General features: G+C 26.7%; 3 protein-coding genes across 8 annotated transcripts in view; 1 reads left to right on the plus strand and 2 right to left on the minus strand.

Moving 5' to 3' along the window:
* Positions 1-383: 383 nt before the first annotated feature.
* LOC148229818 (uncharacterized) lies at positions 384-2241 on the minus strand. 3 transcript variants are annotated; one of them, XR_015811412.1, is made up of 5 exons: positions 1839-2028; positions 1562-1774; positions 1156-1356; positions 737-933; positions 384-673 (listed from the first exon to the last, which is right to left on the minus strand). XR_015811412.1 is itself a non-coding variant. In XM_088197953.1 (5 exons), exons 1-5 carry the CDS (start codon positions 1906-1908, stop codon positions 420-422), a joined length of 990 nt encoding a protein of 329 aa, XP_088054079.1. In that variant the 5' UTR covers positions 1909-2241; the 3' UTR covers positions 384-419. The 3 variants fall into 3 exon arrangements, 2 of the variants coding, with proteins under 2 accessions (XP_088054079.1, XP_088054078.1); XM_088197953.1 differs by having other exon boundaries at positions 737-988; positions 1839-2241; XM_088197952.1 differs by having other exon boundaries at positions 737-1030; positions 1839-1999.
* Positions 2242-4655: 2414 nt separating this feature from the next.
* On the plus strand, positions 4656-6859 carry LOC148229819 (uncharacterized). 4 transcript variants are annotated; one of them, XM_088197981.1, is made up of 5 exons: positions 4656-4827; positions 4888-5121; positions 5439-5642; positions 6068-6310; positions 6379-6859. In XM_088197981.1, exons 1-5 carry the CDS (start codon positions 4767-4769, stop codon positions 6582-6584), a joined length of 948 nt encoding a protein of 315 aa, XP_088054107.1. In that variant the 5' UTR covers positions 4656-4766; the 3' UTR covers positions 6585-6859. The 4 variants fall into 4 exon arrangements, with proteins under 4 accessions (XP_088054107.1, XP_088054106.1, XP_088054108.1 ...); XM_088197980.1 differs by having other exon boundaries at positions 4664-4827; positions 5439-5528; XM_088197982.1 differs by having other exon boundaries at positions 4671-4827; positions 5423-5642.
* Positions 6860-7458: 599 nt separating this feature from the next.
* LOC148229820 (macrophage mannose receptor 1-like) overlaps positions 7459-22417 on the minus strand; it is a 28609-nt gene continuing 13650 nt past the window's right edge. Inside the window, exons 9-26 of the mRNA XM_088196948.1 lie at positions 21269-21481; positions 17739-17963; positions 17466-17681; positions 17159-17410; positions 16668-16850; positions 16344-16604; positions 15177-15371; positions 14859-15113; positions 14015-14250; positions 10619-10778; positions 9917-10141; positions 9650-9853; positions 9326-9577; positions 8885-9067; positions 8569-8823; positions 8162-8356; positions 7845-8099; positions 7459-7765 (exon numbers count right to left, since the gene is read on the minus strand). Of these exons, the coding sequence (XP_088053074.1) occupies positions 7515-7765; positions 7845-8099; positions 8162-8356; positions 8569-8823; positions 8885-9067; positions 9326-9577; positions 9650-9853; positions 9917-10141; positions 10619-10778; positions 14015-14250; positions 14859-15113; positions 15177-15371; positions 16344-16604; positions 16668-16850; positions 17159-17410; positions 17466-17681; positions 17739-17963; positions 21269-21481 (4016 nt within the window). The 3' untranslated portion in view covers positions 7459-7514. The remainder of the gene's footprint in view (positions 7766-7844; positions 8100-8161; positions 8357-8568; positions 8824-8884; positions 9068-9325; positions 9578-9649; positions 9854-9916; positions 10142-10618; positions 10779-14014; positions 14251-14858; positions 15114-15176; positions 15372-16343; positions 16605-16667; positions 16851-17158; positions 17411-17465; positions 17682-17738; positions 17964-21268; positions 21482-22417) is intronic.

The raw sequence follows: 22417 nt of genomic DNA on the forward strand, positions 1-22417 counted from the left end.
TTTATTATATTCTTCTAATTGTAGATTTAAATGCGGTAACGACTCTTGTTTAATTTACAAAATTATATATTTCACGAAAAATTCACCAATTTTCAAAGAAAAAAGCTTAAAAAATATTAGTGTAGTCTCCAAATATTTATAGTATAGTAGCAAATATTATTGTGTCAATTACAGTATTATTAAAGCATTTTAAAGTAGCTTTATTAAAAGCTTGTGTGTTAAGCTATTTTTGTAGATAATCATAAATTAGTTTTAATAACAACACTTATAAATATTTCTAATGTTTATTATTAAAAATCTTAAAAAAATTATAAAAAAATTGCTTATATTTTTAATGTATTTAAATATAATATATTATCGCATACAACAGTAAAAAGCTCCAATTTCATATAAATTTATTTTTATTATACGTTGCGGGGTTATCTCGAGTTTACAGTAAAAGTGGTGATATTATGTATGACATAATTATGAAAGCTTTGAATACTAATCTTGTCATGTTTATCTTCTACTACCGATGCAATTGTATGTGGGTTTGCTTTTTGTTCGCATATGAAAAAAGCCGAAACATTACAATCGAAATCTTTAAAAGCTCCTTTTTTATCCATTGATAAACAATGATGTTTACTTGTCTTCGAATCCCAATTGCCATATCCTATATCTTTGAAATTTTCATCTGAAAGCATAAATTTACAGTAAGAACCGAAAGGATTATACTATTTTCTAATAACATACTTACTTAAAACGGTTGTGAATTTTCCATTTTCGAATAAATCATGTACGCCCAATAAAGCGATATTTGGAAATTGTCCATAACTACCTGAATATTTTCGCTGGTTAAACATGTCCACTAAAGCATTTTCTTCTATCTTACTTCTTATGATAGCCAAGTGTCCCAATTCAGCTTCGCAAATAGCTCTTGCTTCGGTCCATTTTCTAATATTCATATGAATTTTGTAGCACTTATTTATACTTTTAGCAAATATGTATGCTAAACAAACCATGATAATATAATTAGATATTATAAAATATTCTTAAAAATAAAAATGTAAACTATATTAATTTAATTTAATTTTGATAAAAATGTAAGGTTGGATTATTATCAATATGTTTGCTATAAATATATGGTTTTAAAAATATACTTAAATATTACTTTACCTCGGTCGTTAGTCAGGCATTTTGATTCTTTTTCTACAGCAGGATTTTTTACCAGTGATACTTTTTCACACATAAACGCCGTCTTTAAAGTGCATAGAGTATCAATTAGTTTACCATTATTTTTTAAAGTAACGCAGTTTTCATTATCATTATGAACTTCATCGACATCCCAAATATTGAAGTAATATTGCATCGGGTTTCCTGATAAAGTACAAGCTCAAAATTATTGTGTTATTAAACAACTAGAGTTAAAACACAGCATACTATTTTTTTAGCGATTTTAAACTATTTCAAGCTCTGCATTAATATGATTAAGCAGCTATAAACGGTGTTTCAATAAGATATCATACATTAAATGAATATATATACAGAAATCTATATATTTATATAATAATATTATATTTACCTTTTATAGAAACATATTCGCCTATGCCAAATAAGCTATGCATTCCAATGAACACATTGTTTCCTTTTGATTCGTTTAAAATCGCATCTACATCATCTTGATTTCTAGGCATTGCTAATAAGGCACTTTCTGAAATACATATTTCTCTCGCTTCTTGCCACGTGGCTACTTTATCATGAAATTTGTATAACCTGTCGTTATGTAACGCGAATTCTAAAATACATAGATATAATTAAATTAGATAGTTAATGATTTTTTATATAAAAATATTAGCAACCTTGTGTATATGCTCCAATAATGCATGGCAATACATATAAAAATACCCATTGCCATTTAAAACACCACATATTTACTTCTTAATATTATAAATAATGAATTGACAAGAGATCTGGTAACTTTTTATATATTTAAAATCAAAGTTGTGTGTGTAGTTGTGACATGATAACAAATTGACCTTAGTTCATGGATAGCCCTGGCGTATATAAATATAATATTTATTTATAAATATAATATGTGTTTAGTATAGTTTTTTTCCAATGTTTCACCAAAAATACTTTCGACATTTTTGGAGGATAAATTTGAGTGTTATTTATAATTAAAATCATAAAAATAATATAAAAAAACATAGTTTAACAGAGCTAGCCTATACGTATAATCTGCTCCGCGGCTAGGCGTGCACTAGAATTGTTCGATAGAATTTTACGCATTTATATTATTATTATTATTATGCAAAAATATTATTAAGACGATTATACACATTCATGTATACAGAATTCATAGTATTTTTATACTATATGTTTTTATTTAAAGCAGGTTTGAATAAAAACATATATTTACGATTTTCCTCTCCTACGTATTTTTCTTTACGTTTTGCAAAACTATATTTATATCCCGGGGTCAAGATATTCTACTGAGGATGCCTACCTATAATACATATTGTGAATATATTTTATTATTTTTTGGGTAAAATATTATACAGTACAATTTTGAACCAAATATGTATAATTGATTTATAGATGCATGGAATATATTATATTATTAATAGCTTGCATTATTTTTCAATATAAAAACCTATTTTATTTGTGTAAAAATTTTATAAAAATAAAAATTACTTCTATTGTATTGTGGTTTAGATTTTATTTTTGCTAGCATATATATTTTATTATTAGCATAGTGAATATTAACTATTTCACTGGAAATACACTTAGTATTAGTTGTATTATACTTTAAATATATAAAAAAATTGATAGTCTAATTGCTTTTTAACATAGTCGATTTTCTTTGAATACGACAGATGCAATGAGCAAGGTCATGGCTATATTGAGTATCAATATATTAGCCTGTTTCTTAATATTTGTTATTTGTTTGTGGAACATTTATTTAAATTTGTAGTGAAATATTTAGAAATTTTTAATTTCTGAAAACACTAAAAACTGATAAAGTTTAAAAACACAGTTATGTATTATTTCTTAAACTTTTGTACTTCACCAACACATGTACACATGTTTTGATGTTTTATAAAATTTACCTTTTTATATAAAAAAAGAACAAGGCTAATTGTGCCTCATTTTGCGAAATTTATGTTATAATTTTAAATTTAACTAACAGACATAGTCATTATAACTAAAGTCGACAAAAAAACAGTGATTAAAAAAACACTTTGTAATTGCAGAAGCTACAGAAATTACTCATACTTCCAAGTTGTGTATCAATTGTTGCAGCTATGGACATTCTTACTGGTTTGTATTGAATTTTGATATATTTTAGATAAATACAGATAAATACAGATCATGATAATTTTTTTTAGCCAGCAAGTTAAAATAGTTATTTAAAAATTAAAATTATATTGATACTTTTAATTGCTTTTTTTTTATAAAATCTATATTTATTATTATAGCAATATCTTATAATTCTTTATAAATTTAAGTAATAATACATCTAAATACTTTCTAAATAGATTTGCTTCCAATTATATAATAAGCTTGAATTAAAATATATTACAGTATTTTTATAGCATGTTTGATTCTTGTTAGTCTATTTTTCCATATACATGACAGGTACAAGAAGCAAGGTCAGTAAATACAGGATTGTCAAAAGCTGGTCATTACTACTTTGTGGTGCCATTTTGTCGAATGGCACCACAAAGTTTTTTTAAAACGCTGCACTAGAAGTAGATTATTACTAATTTTATGTCTGTCCTATTGTTTAGATGGAGCACTATTCGATAATATTAATACTGCTCATTATGAGGCGCCACAATTAAAAATATTGACAGTTGTAATATAAAAACATACACAAAAAGCATTTAAGCATAAAATAAGTTTACATAAGTATTTATTGTTAAGCTTTTGTTGTTGGCCCAATACGTCACAATAAGATGAAAAAATAATCAACGCCACGAGATTTTTTATAAACTAATAATACAGCTTACAATCAATAGATGTCATTATGCATGATCTAGTCTGATTTTATTTTAACAATTGATCTATGATATCTATGATCGATCAGGATTATATAATAATCACTTATTCTTATCCCATTGACACGATAAAAATTAAAAGATTTATTATAGGATTCCAAACCAGGTATGAGTCACATATATTGGTCTTAAAAAAATGTTGTACACTGTAATTACTAACAAAATAAACTAATGTTTGATCATGTTAAATTTATCTGAATATCAGATTTTTAAGGTAAAGATTAAAAAATAAATATATGATTTATAAAATTATTTAATTTTATGGTGAATAAAAACAGGACGCCATAATATTATATATTCTTCATTAAGCTAATTGTATAACAAATAATGTTATATGGTGATTCGCCTGACATTCATTATCAAATTGATTTGAATTTGCATAATAAATGTGGTGGAACGAAATTATTTTGCTATTGAATAAATTAAGCTGATTATTAATATTATTTATCAATTATCTGGGAAATACCCTAACTAATTAACGTTATTTCTGGCATGATTTACTTTATAACTAAATAACAAAAATTATCTTTGGGATTTTCCAAAAAAAAAAAAAATATCATATATTTTAAGAAAAAAACAATACGACATCCTTGATATGTATAATTACATTTAAATATAAATGTAGAGCATAATGTTATCAGTGATATGCTAGTGACAACTCGCGTAAACATCTCAATTCTGTTAAATTAAACGTTATATTCAATCTATTAATATTAGTATAGCATAATGTATTCTTGGAAAATTATATTTTTACTATTTATATGTGTCTTTTTGCCATTTAAACAGAGTATGTACATTTATTTTAAATGCAGTGCAAAATTATAATAATTTTAATCATTTGCTTTAGTTGACAGTTTTAACTTTCATCCTTCGGTGGGTATGTACTATAGTTTTCACGAAACGAAGATGGTATTTATGGATGCTCAAAACGAATGCTTAAAAAGGAACAGCACATTGGCAATGCCCAAAAATCAAAACGAGGCCGATGTTCTAAAGACTTATATTACTCAAAAATATTCTTATGGCGTATTTTTGGGATTTCATAGTCTGTTTGGATCGTGCGATTACGTCTCTTTAGAAGGTATTATATATAATTTTGTGAATCGATTGATTTGATGGAACATTAAAAAATCATTTGTATATATCCAATCAAAGAATGATTTTATTTTGAAGTCGTTGTTTATCATGATATAGACATTGAGAACTCAGTGTATACATTATATGCCAATGACCTGTAATCATTTCAAAGTATTCGCATAAATGTAAACAATCGACAGCCAGCCATATTTAACACAAATATACTAATAAATTATTTTCGTGACAAAAATATTAAACTGTGTTTTTCAAAGCATTTACATACAATATCTTAATATATACATCAGTTTGATTCTTTCACAGATAATTCAATTCAGTATTATTATCACATCTGGGAACCCAAAGAACCAAGTGATGCAGTCGATAAAAGATGTGTGGCTATGACTGGAAGCGGTAAGCTTAGAGACATGAAATGTGACAGGAAAACTTATTTTTTTTGTCAAAGGGGCGATTCAGTCAACGTTTATTCTGAGGCAAAGAACTACGATTGTATCTCCAAAGATATAGGTTATTTATTACACATTTATTTAACAACAAAAAAGTTTTTCTCATTTTATAGATTAAGATAAAGCACTCTAAAAAATCTTGTACTTGTAAGTACTACTATGATTGTGCGAAATTACTCATTTTTAATTTTACTTCTTTATAAATAAAAATGTGATACTTATATATAAAATTATATATTCATCCAAAATTTTCAGAAAAGTAACCGAATTATATATTGAAATAAATTGAGAATCTTTATACACTTAATAACATAAAAAGAACTGAAATGTAAAAAAATATCTTTACAAGCTCAATAAAAGGTTAATTTATAAATATCACTTTGCTATAGGTATAGGATTTTTTTTGTTATGCTCATTACTTGATCAGAAAATAACAAATTTCGCATTGAGACTTTTTTCTATTATCTCTCACAAACTTTTTTTTAGGTTATTCTTACGTTTATAAGCTAAGAAAATGTTACAAAATGCATCTAACGCCAAGGAATTGGGGTAACGCCAGAGCCATCTGTAGATCAGAAAGAAGTAAATTGGCAGTTATAAAAACTGATGCCGAAAAAGAACATTTGACCATGCTAATCAACAATCCTGAAAATTCTGTAGTCTGTGGTCGTTATCCCGAATACATCTTTATAGGCACTGATAGATTAATGACTACAAACTCAACACATGGTAATTATATCTCTTACTTTATTAAAATTAAAACATTATATTTTCTCTTTCATTTGTGCTAAATATAGATGATAAAAATGAAGTTAATGTAAATCTACACAAGTGTCAAGCTTTAAACAAGAACAGCGGAGACATAGACGATGTTGGATGTGAAACAGAAAGTGCCTTCATATGTGAACAGCAAAAAAGTCCACAAAAATCTGAACAGTTTAAAGACACAGTTAATTTTCAAATAGGCAACATTGGAACTTTCAATATGTATAATAAACACTGATAATTTAATGATATATACAAAAAAATAAGATAATAGATAAATCACTGTTTATGTTATTTTTTTTGAAATCAATAAAAAGTAAAGTATAATTTATTAGATGACCGTGTTCAAATAGTATTAAATTTGTTTATGCAAATATTAAAAATCGTTTACAATATTGTCCAATATTATTTCGGTAATAAAAACATAAAAAAACGATTAGTATTTTTTTATTAATTATTATACACGGAAAATGTGAAAATAATATTCATCGTCGTCGAACGACGACGAACGGCGATACTTACTTGTGTATGTATGATCATTTGAATCATATAAACACATGGAGATATTTTTCTAAATAAAGACCAGTTATTAGTTACTAGAAAATATCAAAATTTGATTTATGCAATTTAATAATTCGATTTTTATTTGCCAAATGATGAGGACATTGACACACACGGGCGTTTATTATTATTTTTAAAATTAGCTATCAATAGCAAGATTGTTTTTCAACCAAGCATGCATTGAAACTGAGCGCAAAGCGTGTATGAAACGCCCTCTACGTCTTTATAAAAAAAAAATGTTCTCATAATACGCATGAACAACAAAGCTCTATTACGCATCAGTCCAACTCATGATAGTAATGTCTAACCTAGCAAATTAAACATATCCATACTTTAAATGATGGAAGATCTTTATACCCCATATCTTGGACGTAAACAAAACTAAAATACGACGTTTTAAGACAGATAATAGTATTGCATACGTAACCAATGGCAGACAGCTAAAAGTTTTTTTCTTTGATTGTAATATTTTTAATTATTACAAGATAAAAAATATTTTTAATAAATATGTTTAATATTACATATGTATTACAATGTCAAGATAAAATATATAAAACTCCATATTAAATATTTTATTTATAAATTGAAAATTTAAAAACTTAAAAATTTATATTGAAGCATCTGGTAATCCAACGTCTTGAGACGTTATTTTTTTATTTTCAGTTGGTGGATTTTCTTCTGTATTCGAATTAGAAGGCCCTGATAATTTCTTTTCGCAAGCAAAAAAAGCTCTTGCATTACAGCGTATGTCATTCAATGTTCCATCTCTAAACATGCTACCACATTCTTCTTTATTATTCTCATTATCTGGTTGATTATGGCTCCACTTTTCATAGCCACTTTTAGACAGTAATGTTCCTAAAAAAATATGAAATCAATAAATAAAATCAATATAATAAATTATAAAAATATTTATAAAAGCTGATTTATAACATACCATCTATTGTAAAATGTACTCCTTCATTGAACATATCATGAAATCCAATATGTATGAGTCCTTTTTCGAATCTTCCGCTTAGCGTATTCTCCGGATACTCTGCAAACTTTTTTACTAGCATCTGAGCTTCAACTTCGCTATTCAGAGTAATCAAATCTGCTTCTTCTGCTCTACAAATTTTAAACGCATCTGTCCAGGTTCTAGGATTTGTATGCATCTTATAGCATTTATCCAATTCGAGTTCGTAGAAGTATTCTGAAATAAAATATACATAAAACTTATTGAATGAAATACATGCACCATATTAGTTAATTTACCTGTGTCATACGTTTCACAAACTAAATTTTCCGTTACTGTTTGCATGTCTTTCCTGCAGACGAAATTCTCTTTAGCGGCACAATTACCATCGTTGTATAAACCATGTTTTTTAACTAAGACGCAATCTTCGTTGTCGTTATGGTTATTTGGTTCTCGAGGAGCCCAATTATGATAAACTTCGTTGATAGGAGTTCCTTTAGTGAAAATATGTTTTCATAAAAAAGATATTGCAATTAAGTAATGTAAAGAAGCATTCTAGATATAAATCTTACAAATGTAACGTGTAGCTTTAAAACAAATATTTAAAGTGACTATTAAAATTAGGTAAAAAATTATTTTCTACATATTTTTTTAATTGGTATATGTCTTAATATAAATTTATATAGTATATGCTAATTTTATTTACCGGTAAGTGTGACAAAGTCTCCTTCAGAAAATCTATCATGAAGTCCAATGAAAAATTGTATAATAGAAGGGTTAGCAATTTTAAATATTGCCAATAATTCTTCCTTTGACGATGGTATCAATAATTCTCCTCCTTCGGCTGCACATGTTGTTATGGCTTCGGAATAATTTTGTTTTTGATTATGCACCTTATAGAATCCGCCAAATTTACTCAAATATGTATAATCTTTTCTAAAGGGTTTATCCGGTTTTACATCTAAAATTATGCAATTACGTAAATATTCAAAAACATCAGGTTATTTAACGCAATACTGTACCATCATGTTGTTTTATATTAGACGATTTCATCATGGAGGGCTGTTCACAAACAAAAAATGCTTTTAAGCTACAAAGTATATCGTTCAATCTTCCATCTTTATCTATAGCCAGGCAATGTTTTTCTCGGATAGATGGTTTTTTTGCGGCCCAATTCTTGTAAAAGACATCTTGGAAATTTTCATCTAATTAAAAATAATTATTATGTTTTAGAATATTCAATATCACGTGCTAAATGTGTGTTTTATACAATCATGGTAGACGTGAATAAACTTGAGGCCTTCAAAAGGTCAATATAATCTATCTGAATGCTCAGTGTATCGTAAACTAAATTTGTAAAAAACCTTATGTATTTTTCTACAATTTTACTACAATTTTAAAAATAGTCTAAGCTACCATTAGAATATAATATTTTAAGCTTTGTTTAAAATTAAAATAATTACCTAAAACTGTCATGTAATTTCCCTTCTCAAACAGTTCGTGTACCCCTATTAGCGCCAAAGAGGGAAATCTAGTATTTCTAGCTGTATACTTAGGCTCCCTAAACATCGCCGATATGAACTCTTCCTCGCTCTTGTCTCTAATTATAACTAAATTAGATCCTTCTGATTCACAAATGACTCTGGCATCTGGCCAGGTGTGGGCGTTCATGTGTATTTTATAACACTTTTTATTTTCCGGCATGTGTCTGTATTCTATGTATATTATATAAATATATTTAATTTATTAAAATAATAATATAAAATACTATATTACTTGCTAATTACCTGAATCGTCTGACACACAATATGAATTGGTATCAAATCCAATATCTTCCTCTATGGAATTCTTCTGACAAATAAATGGATTTTTATCACCACACAAGAAATCGTAAAGTCTACCATTTTTATGCAAACCGATGCAGCTTTCATCATCAGCTCCGACAGGCTCTGTAGTAGCCCAATTATTATAATAATATTGCATTGGTTTTCCTAAAATAATATTTAATAAACTTTTCATTAGATTCAAAATATAATACTTATTTATTAACATACCTTTTAGAGTTAAGTACTCCTCCGATTGAAAATATCTGTGTATCCCTATATAAACAAAGTCTGCAGTGTTTCCAAAAATATTTAACATTGTGTCAACGTCTTCTTTATTTCTCGGTAAGGCCATAGTAGCATTTTCTGACATGCAAATTTTTCTGGCATCGTTCCACAAAGTAGCATAATTATGATATTTATAATGCATTTCTATCTTTGGGTAGTATATGTAGTCTGTAAACGATTAATAAAACATTCTAATAATGGTTTTAAAAAAGTTTTAATCTAACATATCTATTTTATTATTAAACGAGAAAAGTACTAATTGATTAAAAATCATCTTTACAGTTTTATGCCTAGTTATTAACTTATTCATTATTATTTAAAAATATTATAATGTAGATATTATTGAAAACAATATTTTTAATACCAATAACAGGAATTCGTGACAAGTAAGTTACATATTAAATAATTATTAATAATTTAAAGACGTATGATAATCAAAGTCATAACATTGCAATAATGTAATAGTCGAAACATTACCACAAATGAACAAAACCAATTTAAGAAAGTGGACCATCAAGATGAAATACATATGTATTTTATACTATTACTATTTACACAAAAAATAACAAACCCTTTTGAGTTAAAATTAATACATTTTATTTTTATTAAAATTATATCATTAAATCTCTATGTTAACATTTTTACCTTCAGCGAAGATTTGTAATGTTGAAACTATTAAAAGGGCTGCTAATTGTATACATATTTTATTCATTTTGTCACAGTATAAAATCAATTTAAGAAAATACACTACTTTGATTTTAGAACACTGTCGGTAGATGTGCTCATATAATACGAACAATCTATACTAACCATAATGTTGTATATTTAGCGTTAATGACAGACGACATTACACAATATGTCGTAATTATGAAATCACTAGAATCACTAGCTTTCTAAAAATATTTCAATATTGATAAGAATGATGAGCAATTCGTATGTTTTCTTGATATTAAAGTGATGTTATTAATGGGAAATTTCAATACAAACATAAATTAAACCTTAATTGTATACTACCTACCATAAACTATCATATAATTTTATTTCTCAAATTAATTATATCTTTGTAAAAAATTTTAGATACAATGATTATGTATCCTATATAATACAATTGATTTATATTAGTTAAATGCACAAGAAGTAACTAGCTATGTTTAAACATAGATGAGAAGGATAAGGTATATTATTATGCATTAAATAAATTTGTATTTGCGACATTTTTGTATCTAACACAATAATCATAAGTTTAAGTACATACATTTGGTACATTTAGGCTCAAAATCATGGTTAAATTTCTTGGTATTTAAAGTTTTCAATTGCTGATTTTTTTGCTTTTGCTTTTTATTTTTTATTTTTCAATTTATTAAATCAATAATCAAGTTCAATTAAAAATATAAAAAAATAATATCATCGTTTTTTAGTATCTTGTGCAGAGCATATCTACTGCTCGAAATATTTATAAGCGATTCTTGATATCGATTCTCTTAAAAGCTCTCTTAAAAATTATGCCAAGAATGCCATTGATGTCATCTTCGAATGTAAATAAAACACTGAGATATAATCCAAAGACAGGGCTTGGATACAGTGCATTCTGTAAATCCTGAAGTTATTCATTATTAATTATATGTCTATGATTAACTGTGTCATATTATTAGTGGAATTATGCGTTGCTGGTTTTGGGTTGTGAATATCTATGACAGCCTATCGAATTGATTCGCATTAGAAATGACAGTTGAACTAGTTGAAATAACAGAGCTTCAAAGTCAAAACACGGAATCAAAATCACTTCGTAGGAAGCCATCTTATGGAAAATTATATCCAGCGAAACATGTTAAATTTTTTTAAATTTTGAATCACGATGATTAAAAAAATTTAGGTTTAATCTCACGTAGTTTCGCTTAATTTAATTTGTTTAAAATATCAGGTAACACGTGATCTTTATTATATCCGTGATTAAAATAAGTTTATAAGGTTTTCCAATAATTCGTATTGTAGTTCTAGTAATGAGTTTCTAATTATAAGGAAAACTTTGTCGTAAACTAGACTTGATGCGACTGTGTCTCTTCTTCATTAGAGTTAAACTAAATGAGATGTCACTTAATAAATATAATTAAAAACTACATGTTAAAGAATTTCAATAATATTACAAAATAGTTATCTTGGGTAACGATTCAAGGTTTGTTTTGCTCTTTTGGTAAATTATCGCATCAGCTTAAGGTACATATATATTAGCATTGCTTCATTATAAATTATACATTGGCTTGCATAATATTTTTATAAATATTTTCATATACGTTAATGTCTAACAATTGTGGGAATAAATTTGTTTAATTTTCAAGTTAGTAAAGCCCATAAGAAAAGTCTTTCATGTTATTCTAGGTCCTTTGGTCCTTCTTGTGATTATATTTTAAGCATATAAGTTAAATGGATAAATAAAATTCGAGCACAATTAACCTGGAATTATATTTTTTCTACAAAAAATATCATATTTAAAATTTGTTATATATGCTGTGTTTTAGAATCAGGTAATATTTAGTATTAAAATAATTATCTCATATATTTAATATCATTTTTATGTAATATAAACATACATATAAAAATTATATTTCTATTTTTTTATCGCATATTTTTGCTGTTTAATGTATTGAAATATCACATATTTTGATAAAATTCGCTTCTATTTCGAACAACAGTATTGAATATAAGTTTTACAAAAAAAAATGTGAATTGGAAAGATGCCAAAATACTATGTGAAAACGAAAAGGCTCGCTTAATAACATTCAGGGAGCAAATAAACCAAACATTAAATAGAGAAAATCTACTAAATTTCACGCTCTTTTTTAAAGAGTTAAAATTAATTTTAATAAACGTAGAACCAGCTAATTTTCAGATAAGCAAATGGGTATTCTCAATATAGGAAAAATAAACTACTTTTGTTGCAGTTATCTTACTAGCTTTATTTGCTAAAGAAATATTTAACGTATGATTGCATCCACAATTTAACACCAAATGTTGCACAAGAGATATCGATATGATTCTATCTAATAAATTATATTTATAAGCCACTAAATTTAATTATATTTTTTTATTATAGCTTACAAATATGCAGAATAAATAGATACATTTTAAAAGATATATACATTTGATTCCACGACAGTGGACATCAGCCGAAGCAATTTATGAAGCTGAAGATGGAATTTTAGCTTTTATTTGTAATAAAATGGAACTCGACTTTGAACTGAAAATGTTCAATTAATTCGATTAAAAAATAATATATACCTAATATATCTGAATAAATGTAACCTGGCGTCTCCACGTTTGATAAAGCTAAGAAAATTGTTACTATACTAGGTACAGTTTTTTTTATTATTTTTATGTGATATTATACATTTGAGCTGATTTTTATTATCTTGTGCAAGCTTTTTTATATGCGAAAAATCTTTAAGAGCAAAAGGAAAATCTCAGACTTTTGTACATATTATAACTAATGCTAAGTATAGTAGCGCATGAAATTCAATATTAAGACCATGTTACAAATAAAATATAGTAAAATGTAATAATTAATTTAAGCATGATTAATAATTAATTTTTTTTAAGTAATAAGCAAGATATTTGTATGTAGTATTAGCACATTATTAAAATAATTAACCTAAAATAAAATATTATTTATTGAAATTATTTTACATCTGATGCATAGATGTCGTTTATTAAATTTATTTTAAATATTGCTATCATCCTTTAAAACAATCTTGAAGTAAGAGGTCAAATTATTTTTTGACTATATTAGCTTGATGATAAAAAATAATAATATATATGTTTCTTTCTTATATTTAGTATAGCATTATTTTATTGACTGACTAAATCGTAAATATTTTATTTTATAACTGATACACAACTTAGTTCAAATATACTTATTTATTATCACATTTTTACAATTGATTTTTATTTAAAGGTTATATGAAATATTAAATTAATTTATAGACAATTAATTTTATTTTCGTCATTAGCAAAGTAGAATTATATTATTTTAAATTGCGAAATTTATTCATCTGGTAATCGAGTGCCATGAGACATTTTATCATTTCCAGATGCCGGATTTGCTGATGCTGTATTAGAAGATTCCGATAATTTCTTCTCGCAAGCGAAGAAAGCTCTTGCATCACAGCGTATGTCATTCAAGGTTCCGTCTCTGAACATGCTACCACAATCTTCACTATTATTCTGATCATCCGGTTGATATATGCTCCATTTTTCGTACCCACTTTGCGACAGCAATTTTCCTAAAATATGTAATACAGTAAATAAAAAAGATCTACAATATTTTTGATAAGATTATTGTTTTGTACAATTCTAAGATTGGTATATCACAAAAATATCGTTTTACTTTTAAGAATGTATACTTGTGATTTTAGTTAGCAAAGAACAAAGTTAAAATACAGTATTTAAAGACAGTATGTTTTTAGTAACAACCAGAAAACTATTTGGGAAACAATAAAAACTTTTAATAAAAGATTATCAAATAAACATACATGAGAAAAATAAGCCATTCGAAACCTGTTGAATTATTTTTAGACTTCTCATATAAAACCTTCGAAATCCTTATTAGTTAAACAACAATTATACGACAACCGAATATTAAGTAGATACTAATGCCCAAAATCCCATGATTAAAATTTCAACATGGAATTAGATTCTATGTACTTTAAGTCATTTAGTAAGCCAATAAACTTTGCACGAAATACTCGCAAAAAAATAAAATAAAGAGCGAGAGTGAAAAATTACTATTTAAAACATGTAAAAAAATTTAGTATATTCTAAATATTTAACATCAATCACCACACATAATAAATAATATTAATTTGTGTTGATATTTATATATATATGATACCTTCCAATGTCAAATGCACTCCTTCGTTGAACATATCGTGAAATCCAATGTGTATAAGTCCTTTTTCAAAGTTTCCGCGTAGTGAGTTTTGTGGATGTTCAGAGAACTTCTTTACTAGCATCTGAGCTTCAATTTCGCTATTTAGAATAATCAAATCAGCCTCTTCTGCTCTGCAAATTCTGAACGCATCTTGCCAGTTTCGAGGAGTTGTGTGAATCTTATAACATCTGTCCAATTCAAGTTCGTAGAAGTATCCTATTGATAACACATAAATTATTATTTATTTTATAAACACATACAATATCTTATCTAATTCACCTGTGTCATATGTTTCACAAATTGGATTTTCTGTTACTGTTTTCATGTCTTTCCTGCAGACGAAATTTTCCTTAGTGGCACAATTTCCATCCAAATATTCACCATACTTTCTTACTACGATGCAATCTTCGTTACCGTTATCATTATTTGGTTCTCCAATAGCCCAATAAGAATATACTTCATGGATAGAATTACCTTTACTCAAATTATTATCAATATATATTAGTTAGTACAGGTAGTAGGCGCGTACGGTGAGATACTTTCCGTTATCTCTCACTCACTCTCGACACTTAACACGCGAGCGAGTGAAAGGAAAAGTATCACACCGTACGCGCCTGACAGGTAGTCATGATGTAACAATGATTTTTATGTTTATATTCTAAATAATTAAATTATAAAATATTTTTGCTAGAAGAAAATGATTTTAAGAATAGAAAAATATCTATATTAAAATAAAATTTGGGTTCACAAATATGTAACGATAGTGTGAAATAACTAAATAATTTTATAACTTAATGCACAAAAATATTTTAAATAATGTACTAATAATATAATATCAAGGACTTTAAAAATGTACACCGACATCAGTACAAATCATTATTTTAAACCTACATAGATAAATTTATATAATTGTGTTTACTATACTATTAAATAAAGAACAGCAACTTTATATAATATGTGTATACTATACTAATAAATTAAAAATATATTTGAGATAATCAATGTGAATCGTGATTTATAGTATCAGATTATATATAGTGTGGTTAATTGTTTATTTATCTTAAAGCTATCCATCATAAAATTAATTTTAACTTCCAATGTAAATTTCCATTATAATATAATGTAATGTTTACAGTGACTAGTATAAATGGGTATTAATATAAATACTTGTACGTATTGTAATCACTTAGACTTTAAAAATAGTTTGTAATCTAAATTTATGGCTTATTCTAAAGAGCCTTAATTAAATGAATATACATATATGTTTTTATGCATGGTTTTAAGTTTATCTAACTAGCAAGAAAGATCATTTTTCAATCATTTTTTAATAATTAGCGTATAGCCCTAAATTAAATTGAAACATATTAATAGTATTTTTTCATCCTTTCTTATGTGACTGTGTGTATTTAATTTTATATTCATAGAATATATCAAATGCTTATTAACCTCTAAGTGTAACAAAGTTTCCTTCAGAAAATCTGTCGTGAATTCCAATGTAAAACTGCGTTATAGAATAGTCCACAATTTTAAAAATAGCCAATAATTCTTCCCTTGAAGTAGGGATCAACAATTCTCCTCCTTCGGCTTCACACGTTGTTATGGCTTCGGAAAAATTTTGCTTCACATTATGCACTTTATAAAATGCACCAAATTTTCCCAAAAATGTATAATCTTTTCTAAAGAATTTATCCGGTTTTAGATCTACAACTATATACTTATGTAAAAATTTAGAAATGTTAAAAACTTATATATTATATTTTAATAGTTTACCATTAGGTTGTCTCATTTCAGACAATTTCGTTTTGGAGGGTTGCTCACATATAAAAAATGCTTTTGTGTGACAAAGTATATCGTTTAATCTTCCATCTTTATCTATAGCCAAGCAATGTTTATCTTCAATAGTCGGTTTACCTGAGACCCAATTCTTGTAAGGAACATCAGAAAATTGTTCATCTTAAATGAAAATAATTTAAAAAAATAAATGTAACAGTCAATTTAGTTTATTATATATTTACTAGAATAAATATAATTTATTAAAAGATTAAAATAAATTAAAATGTAAATATTTTATGTATCGAGGAACATTTTTTAAGAACGATAATTGATAATTACTAAGCTTATTAGGACGAAGTATTTTAGCAATAGAAATAACTCAAGTGTCTATATACGTCTGCAGGTAGATAATCATTAACTGTTAAACACAAACACGGCAGTAAATTTAAATATACAACAACAAGGCATATTAAAAGTAAAATACATACCAAGGACTGTCATGTATTTTCCTTTTTCAAACAATTCGTGCACTCCTATGAACGCTAAAGATGGAAATTTGGTATATCTAGCTGTATATTTAGGCTCTTTAAACACCGACGATATAAATTCTTCCTCTGCCTTATCTCGGATTATAGCCAAATTAGATCCTTCTGATTCACAAATAGTTCTAGCATCTGCCCATTTTCGGGAGTTCATATGTATTTTATAGCATTTTTCAATTCCAGGCAAATGTCTGTATTCTATAAAAATATTTAATGATTAACTAGCATAAAGCATTTTTTATACATTTATTACCGGAATCATTTGAAGCACAATTAGGATTATGATGAGTGATTCTATAATCAGTATCATATTCGACAGCAGATTTCTGACAAAGAAACGGATTTTTATCACGACACAAAAAATCGTGAAGATTTCCATTTTGCCTCAAAGCTATACAGCTCTCATCTGGGGATCCATTGGGTTCACGGGGGAAATCCCATATATTGTGATAGTATTGTATAGATTTTCCTGTAAATTTTATTCGATTAATTTATTATAGTTATTTATATTATTATTACTAAATACCTTTTAGTGTTAAATATTCTTCGTAAGTAAAATATCTGTGCATTCCTATATAAGCAAATTCACTATGGGGTTTAAAAATGCTTCGCATAACTTGAACATCTTGGTCGTTTCTAGGCAATGCCAAAGTAGCATTTTCTGACATACATATTTTCCTTGCGTCGTTCCATAGTACGTTGTAATTGTGAAATTTATAATATACACCAATATTTGGGTAAAACGTGTACTCTAAAATAATATTAATGACAGTTGATATCGTTACCTGATAATGCAAAATTAATACCTTGAGCGTTGCTTTTTATTATTGAAACTATAATTATAAATACGCAAAAGTTGTGAAACAACCTATCCATTGTATTTTATTATAAGAACTGTTGAATAAAGTGACGTAAAGACGAGCGAGTACCGCTTCGCTTCTATCCGACTGACATTGGTATGTGTGTAATAATGCAGAGATTTTAAACCATATTTCAAGGCTAACAATTTTTATTTAAATATAATAATTATTAAATTAATAAAATACATAGGACAATCCTACAACAAAATTATGTATATTATTTCGGTAAGAAATAGTCGAATATATTTCCATTTCCTTATATTAATACTTTATAATTATTATACAAAGGAAATAAATGTTTTAAAATCAAATAACCTAAGTAATTATTTAAAAAGTAAGAATTATTTTAAAACCATTTTCATCATAAAAGAAAATTATTATTTTAAATAATTTTTTTCTATATTTGCATTTTCTTTCTGTCGATAAAATAGATTAAATATTTAGGATTCATTAAAAATCGGTCTTTCTATATTGTGTTAAAACATCCATGAATATAACTATTATATACAATATAAATTAATTTATATAAATTTACTAAATTATTATATGCGTTTTATGAATTTAATGTAGCTTTTATAATTAATAGCATATTACAATTGCTGAACATATTCTACAGTGATTCAGACACTGGATCTGAAACATCAATGGTGATTTTACAGAACAGCTATATTTTATATATTTTATTATTTTATTTTCTCGCATATTTATTTTTTCGATTTAACTAACAAAATTCCTCTAGATGTATGCTAAACATTTCTATCATAAATTATTGAAACATACATATTTTAAAAATATGAAAAAGCAAAGAATGTAAAAATGAAAATATAAAAATTTATAAAAATGACACATTGGGTGTCGTTGGCATTGATGCAACAAGTTAATCACCTGTCCAACCAGAAAATTTTTATAAGCCCAATAAAAATATTAGCGTCGGACAAGTTAGGCGCAAGCGATCGGCAGCCAGCGAGCGTTGGACAGAACAGTGAACACCCCATAAATAACTATCTACATTGAATCTACTTAAAATGAGTATTATATAAATTGGCAATAAAATTTACCTTACATAAATGGTTTGAAATACCTATTAAATATATAAATAATAAGCAATATTTATCTAATATATTATTGTGATAAATTTCCTTGAGTTAAATAATTTTAGTATTTTAAACCATTTATGTATGGTAAATCTTATTGCTAATTTACATAATTCTCCTTTTAAACAGATTCGTTACAGACAATTATTTATGGGGTATTTACTGTTCTGACTAACGCTCATTCGCTGCCACTTGCTTGCACCTGACCTGTCTAACATTTAAATTAAAAACTTGTTATAATTAATTAATAACTCGTTGCGTTATGGCTAACGACATCCAGTGTATCATCAAGTACTGATCAGACCCAATGCTACTTAACTTCAGTCATTGGCTACACCAATGCTAATGCACAGTTTATTTATTTTAGTGCACATATTATTCGCTCAATCTAATATTTTTTATTGCACATAAATGTATTTATTTCATGCTTATTTTATATCAGGATAATATAACGTGTTTAAAAACAAAAACATTATTCTATTTATTCACTAAATATTTTTTTCTATTTTAGAATTTTTTTTAAAATATACACTTGCTCGGAAAAAATCTTTTACATTTTAGACGGATGTATTTTTAGCAGAAATACTTCCGTCGATAACTTGGGTTTGAATATCGAGAAGGAATGGAGATTTTCTATGCATATCGTTAAAATTTGCGATAAGACGTCGAGGATGCTCAGCTTCGTTATGCGGAACGCGTGTCACTTTAATAATGTATCGTTGATTCACGTCATGAACACCTTGTTGTTGGAGAGAATTAAAAGTAATTTTTTGAGGTATCTCTACAAGAGGGAGTACGAGTCTTTGTATCATAGTGAATTTTCACTAGGAGCGTCGGATTATAATTTATTGCATTCTTTAAAAGCATTTTTTAAATGTGCTAAAGAGCAGTTTTGACAACGCGTCAATTCTAAGTGCTCTAAGAGAGTCGCAATCGCGTTCCTCATTCTTGTTCTTTGCGGCCAGGACGTCAGCGCTTGAGAACGCTTCTCTTACACTAAACTTCCAGCTTCCCAATGAGCTCCTTAAACCCAATGATGCTTTTTTTTTGCTTGTTAGGTATGCATCCTAACTGTTTCTTAATTATTTTTTAAATGTTTAATTGTGTAATTATTGTTTGTATATTTGCCATTATGTCGCATTGGAGAAATTTGTAAAATCCTATTTGTCAGATTTGTAATAAAAAATTAAATATAATATACTACCTAACCAGTTTATAATATATTTTTTGTACTATTCAATTAACTACTTTTCAGCAATATTTGGAACAATAAAAGCATCAACCTTATAATTATATCTAAATATAAATTTCCCATTCCTATTCTTTCATCGATTTATCAACATTATTTTTATAAGCATGTATAAAAACGTGTAATTATAAGTACATCTGTACGAAAATTTATATTGCTAAATAATCTTTCAACGCACATATCTAATAAATAAGTTATCGAAGGTCAAATTCATCAATATTTCTCTTAAATTAGTATAATTGTAAAATATTCCATACTTTATGTATCATAACCAGAGATCAAAGATCATAAAATTAAAATAAATAACAAGAACGATATTTATGTATAGATTGAGTTTTTTTATATTTTTCAGTATATAGCAGAAAACATAAACCAGAATTTTTTTTTTAAAAAATACGATTAAAATGATTTACATCACCACTTTACTGACCATTGTTAAACCACAGCGGATTTTTTTTTGTTCATAGTAATCGAATAAAATTCGTAGAAATGATATATATTACCTTTTCCTTATTTTCTATATTATTTCATTGTATCTTATATTTTATTGCATATAACTATTTTTGCTGTAAATCATATTTGTTTTAAATTATTTTTAAAGCATGTGCTTTTTTTTGTAAAATTTAATAATAATAAAAAATACATGTTATTCATATTTGATATTTTATTTTATATAATATAATATAATGATTTTTATATCCTATTTTTCATATTATTATTAGTAACCTTATATAATATGATATTCATTGAAATGTAGAAAATACTATTCATATGATTGATGATTTAAAATATTTTTATGGTAAACTAATTTTTTTAAGGATTTCCAGTATTTAATCATCTGGCAATCGAGTACCACGATATTTATCATTCCCAGATGCCGAATTTGCTGATGTGGTATGAGAAGAACCAGATAGATTTTTTTCACAAGCGAAAAAAGCTCTTGCGTCACAAGGTATGTCATTCAATGTTCCGTCTCTGAACATGCCACCACAATCTTCCCCATCGTTCTTATTATCAGGTTGATTTAAGCTCCATTTTTCGTAGCCACTTTGGGAAAGTAATGTGCCTAAAATATGTAATACAATACATAATAATAAAAAAAAATTTAAATAGTCCACAATATTTTTAAATAAGAAAATAAAATAAAAAATATATACAAATACTTTGGCAACGTCACTAATGAGCGCGGACAAATGGGCGTGCGTCAAAAGAGCGCTGCCTTATAAGCGCTGCGTCATAAGAGCGTTTACCAAAGTAGCGCTGTAACAAAATAGCGTGCGTCAAATGCGCAGACAGCCATATGAGCGTTTGACAAAAGAGAGCACGTCATAAGAGTGCAAAAATACTTAGAGAAAATCAAGTAATGAATATTTTAGGAATTAGGTATACAAAATATATGTAAATTGTGAGAAATTTCAAAAAATAAAAATTCACGAGATATAGGTGGTAAAATTAGTATTTTGTGTGCCAGAGCGTAGTGACGATTAAAATAATTAGTCAATGAAAAAATTATTATTTATTAATTATTACGTACATACTCTAGTATGGCTTCCCATCCCCATACGTACGATATACATATATTTTTACTAAAATGAAACGCTGATTTTTAATTTATCATTACATTTGTTCTGTAATGTTTCATTAAATTGACAAATAATTATCAACTCGACTTGGCAGGTATACAAAGGTCATCCGACCTTTTTTTTTCATTTACTTTAGACAACTACATTTTATCGTGAAAGTCGAAAACAAGCACAATATAAATTTTAAGAGCTAAGTGTAAGATAAAAAAAAATAATCTGAAAATAAATGTGATTGCAAAGGGGTAAAACATTAATTTTGCTAAATTCATTTTAATCATATAATTATCAAAAAGGAAGTTACCTATGATTTTTTAAATACCTAATTGTAACACTTTACAAAAAAAATTCACCGCTGTCCAGGTGCATAACAATGCATGACCTTATTAAATGACACGGACGATACGCAATTATTTAAAATT

The sequence above is a fragment of the Plectrocnemia conspersa genome, unplaced genomic scaffold (genome assembly GCF_051122295.1).
Source record: "Plectrocnemia conspersa isolate PC_06_02 unplaced genomic scaffold, ASM5112229v1 ptg000011l, whole genome shotgun sequence".
NCBI classification, from domain to species: domain Eukaryota; kingdom Metazoa; phylum Arthropoda; class Insecta; order Trichoptera; family Polycentropodidae; genus Plectrocnemia; species Plectrocnemia conspersa.

Excerpts from the sequence above, each read along its gene's own strand:
- LOC148229819 (XM_088197981.1), top strand. The coding sequence starts at position 4,767 with ATGTATTCTTGGAAAATTATATTTTTACTATTTATATGTGTCTTTTTG. Across the intron at positions 5,122-5,438 it reads CGATTACGTCTCTTTAGAAG|ATAATTCAATTCAGTATTAT; the intron begins GTATTATATATA and ends ATTCTTTCACAG. Across the intron at positions 6,311-6,378 it reads GACTACAAACTCAACACATG|ATGATAAAAATGAAGTTAAT; the intron begins GTAATTATATCT and ends TGCTAAATATAG.
- LOC148229818 (XM_088197952.1), bottom strand. The coding sequence starts at position 1,908 with ATGTGGTGTTTTAAATGGCAATGGGTATTTTTATATGTATTGCCATGC. Across the intron at positions 1,775-1,838 it reads TATTGGAGCATATACACAAG|AATTCGCGTTACATAACGAC; the intron begins GTTGCTAATATT and ends TATGTATTTTAG. Across the intron at positions 1,031-1,155 it reads ATGCCTGACTAACGACCGAG|AATATTTTATAATATCTAAT; the intron begins GTAAAGTAATAT and ends TTTATTTTTAAG.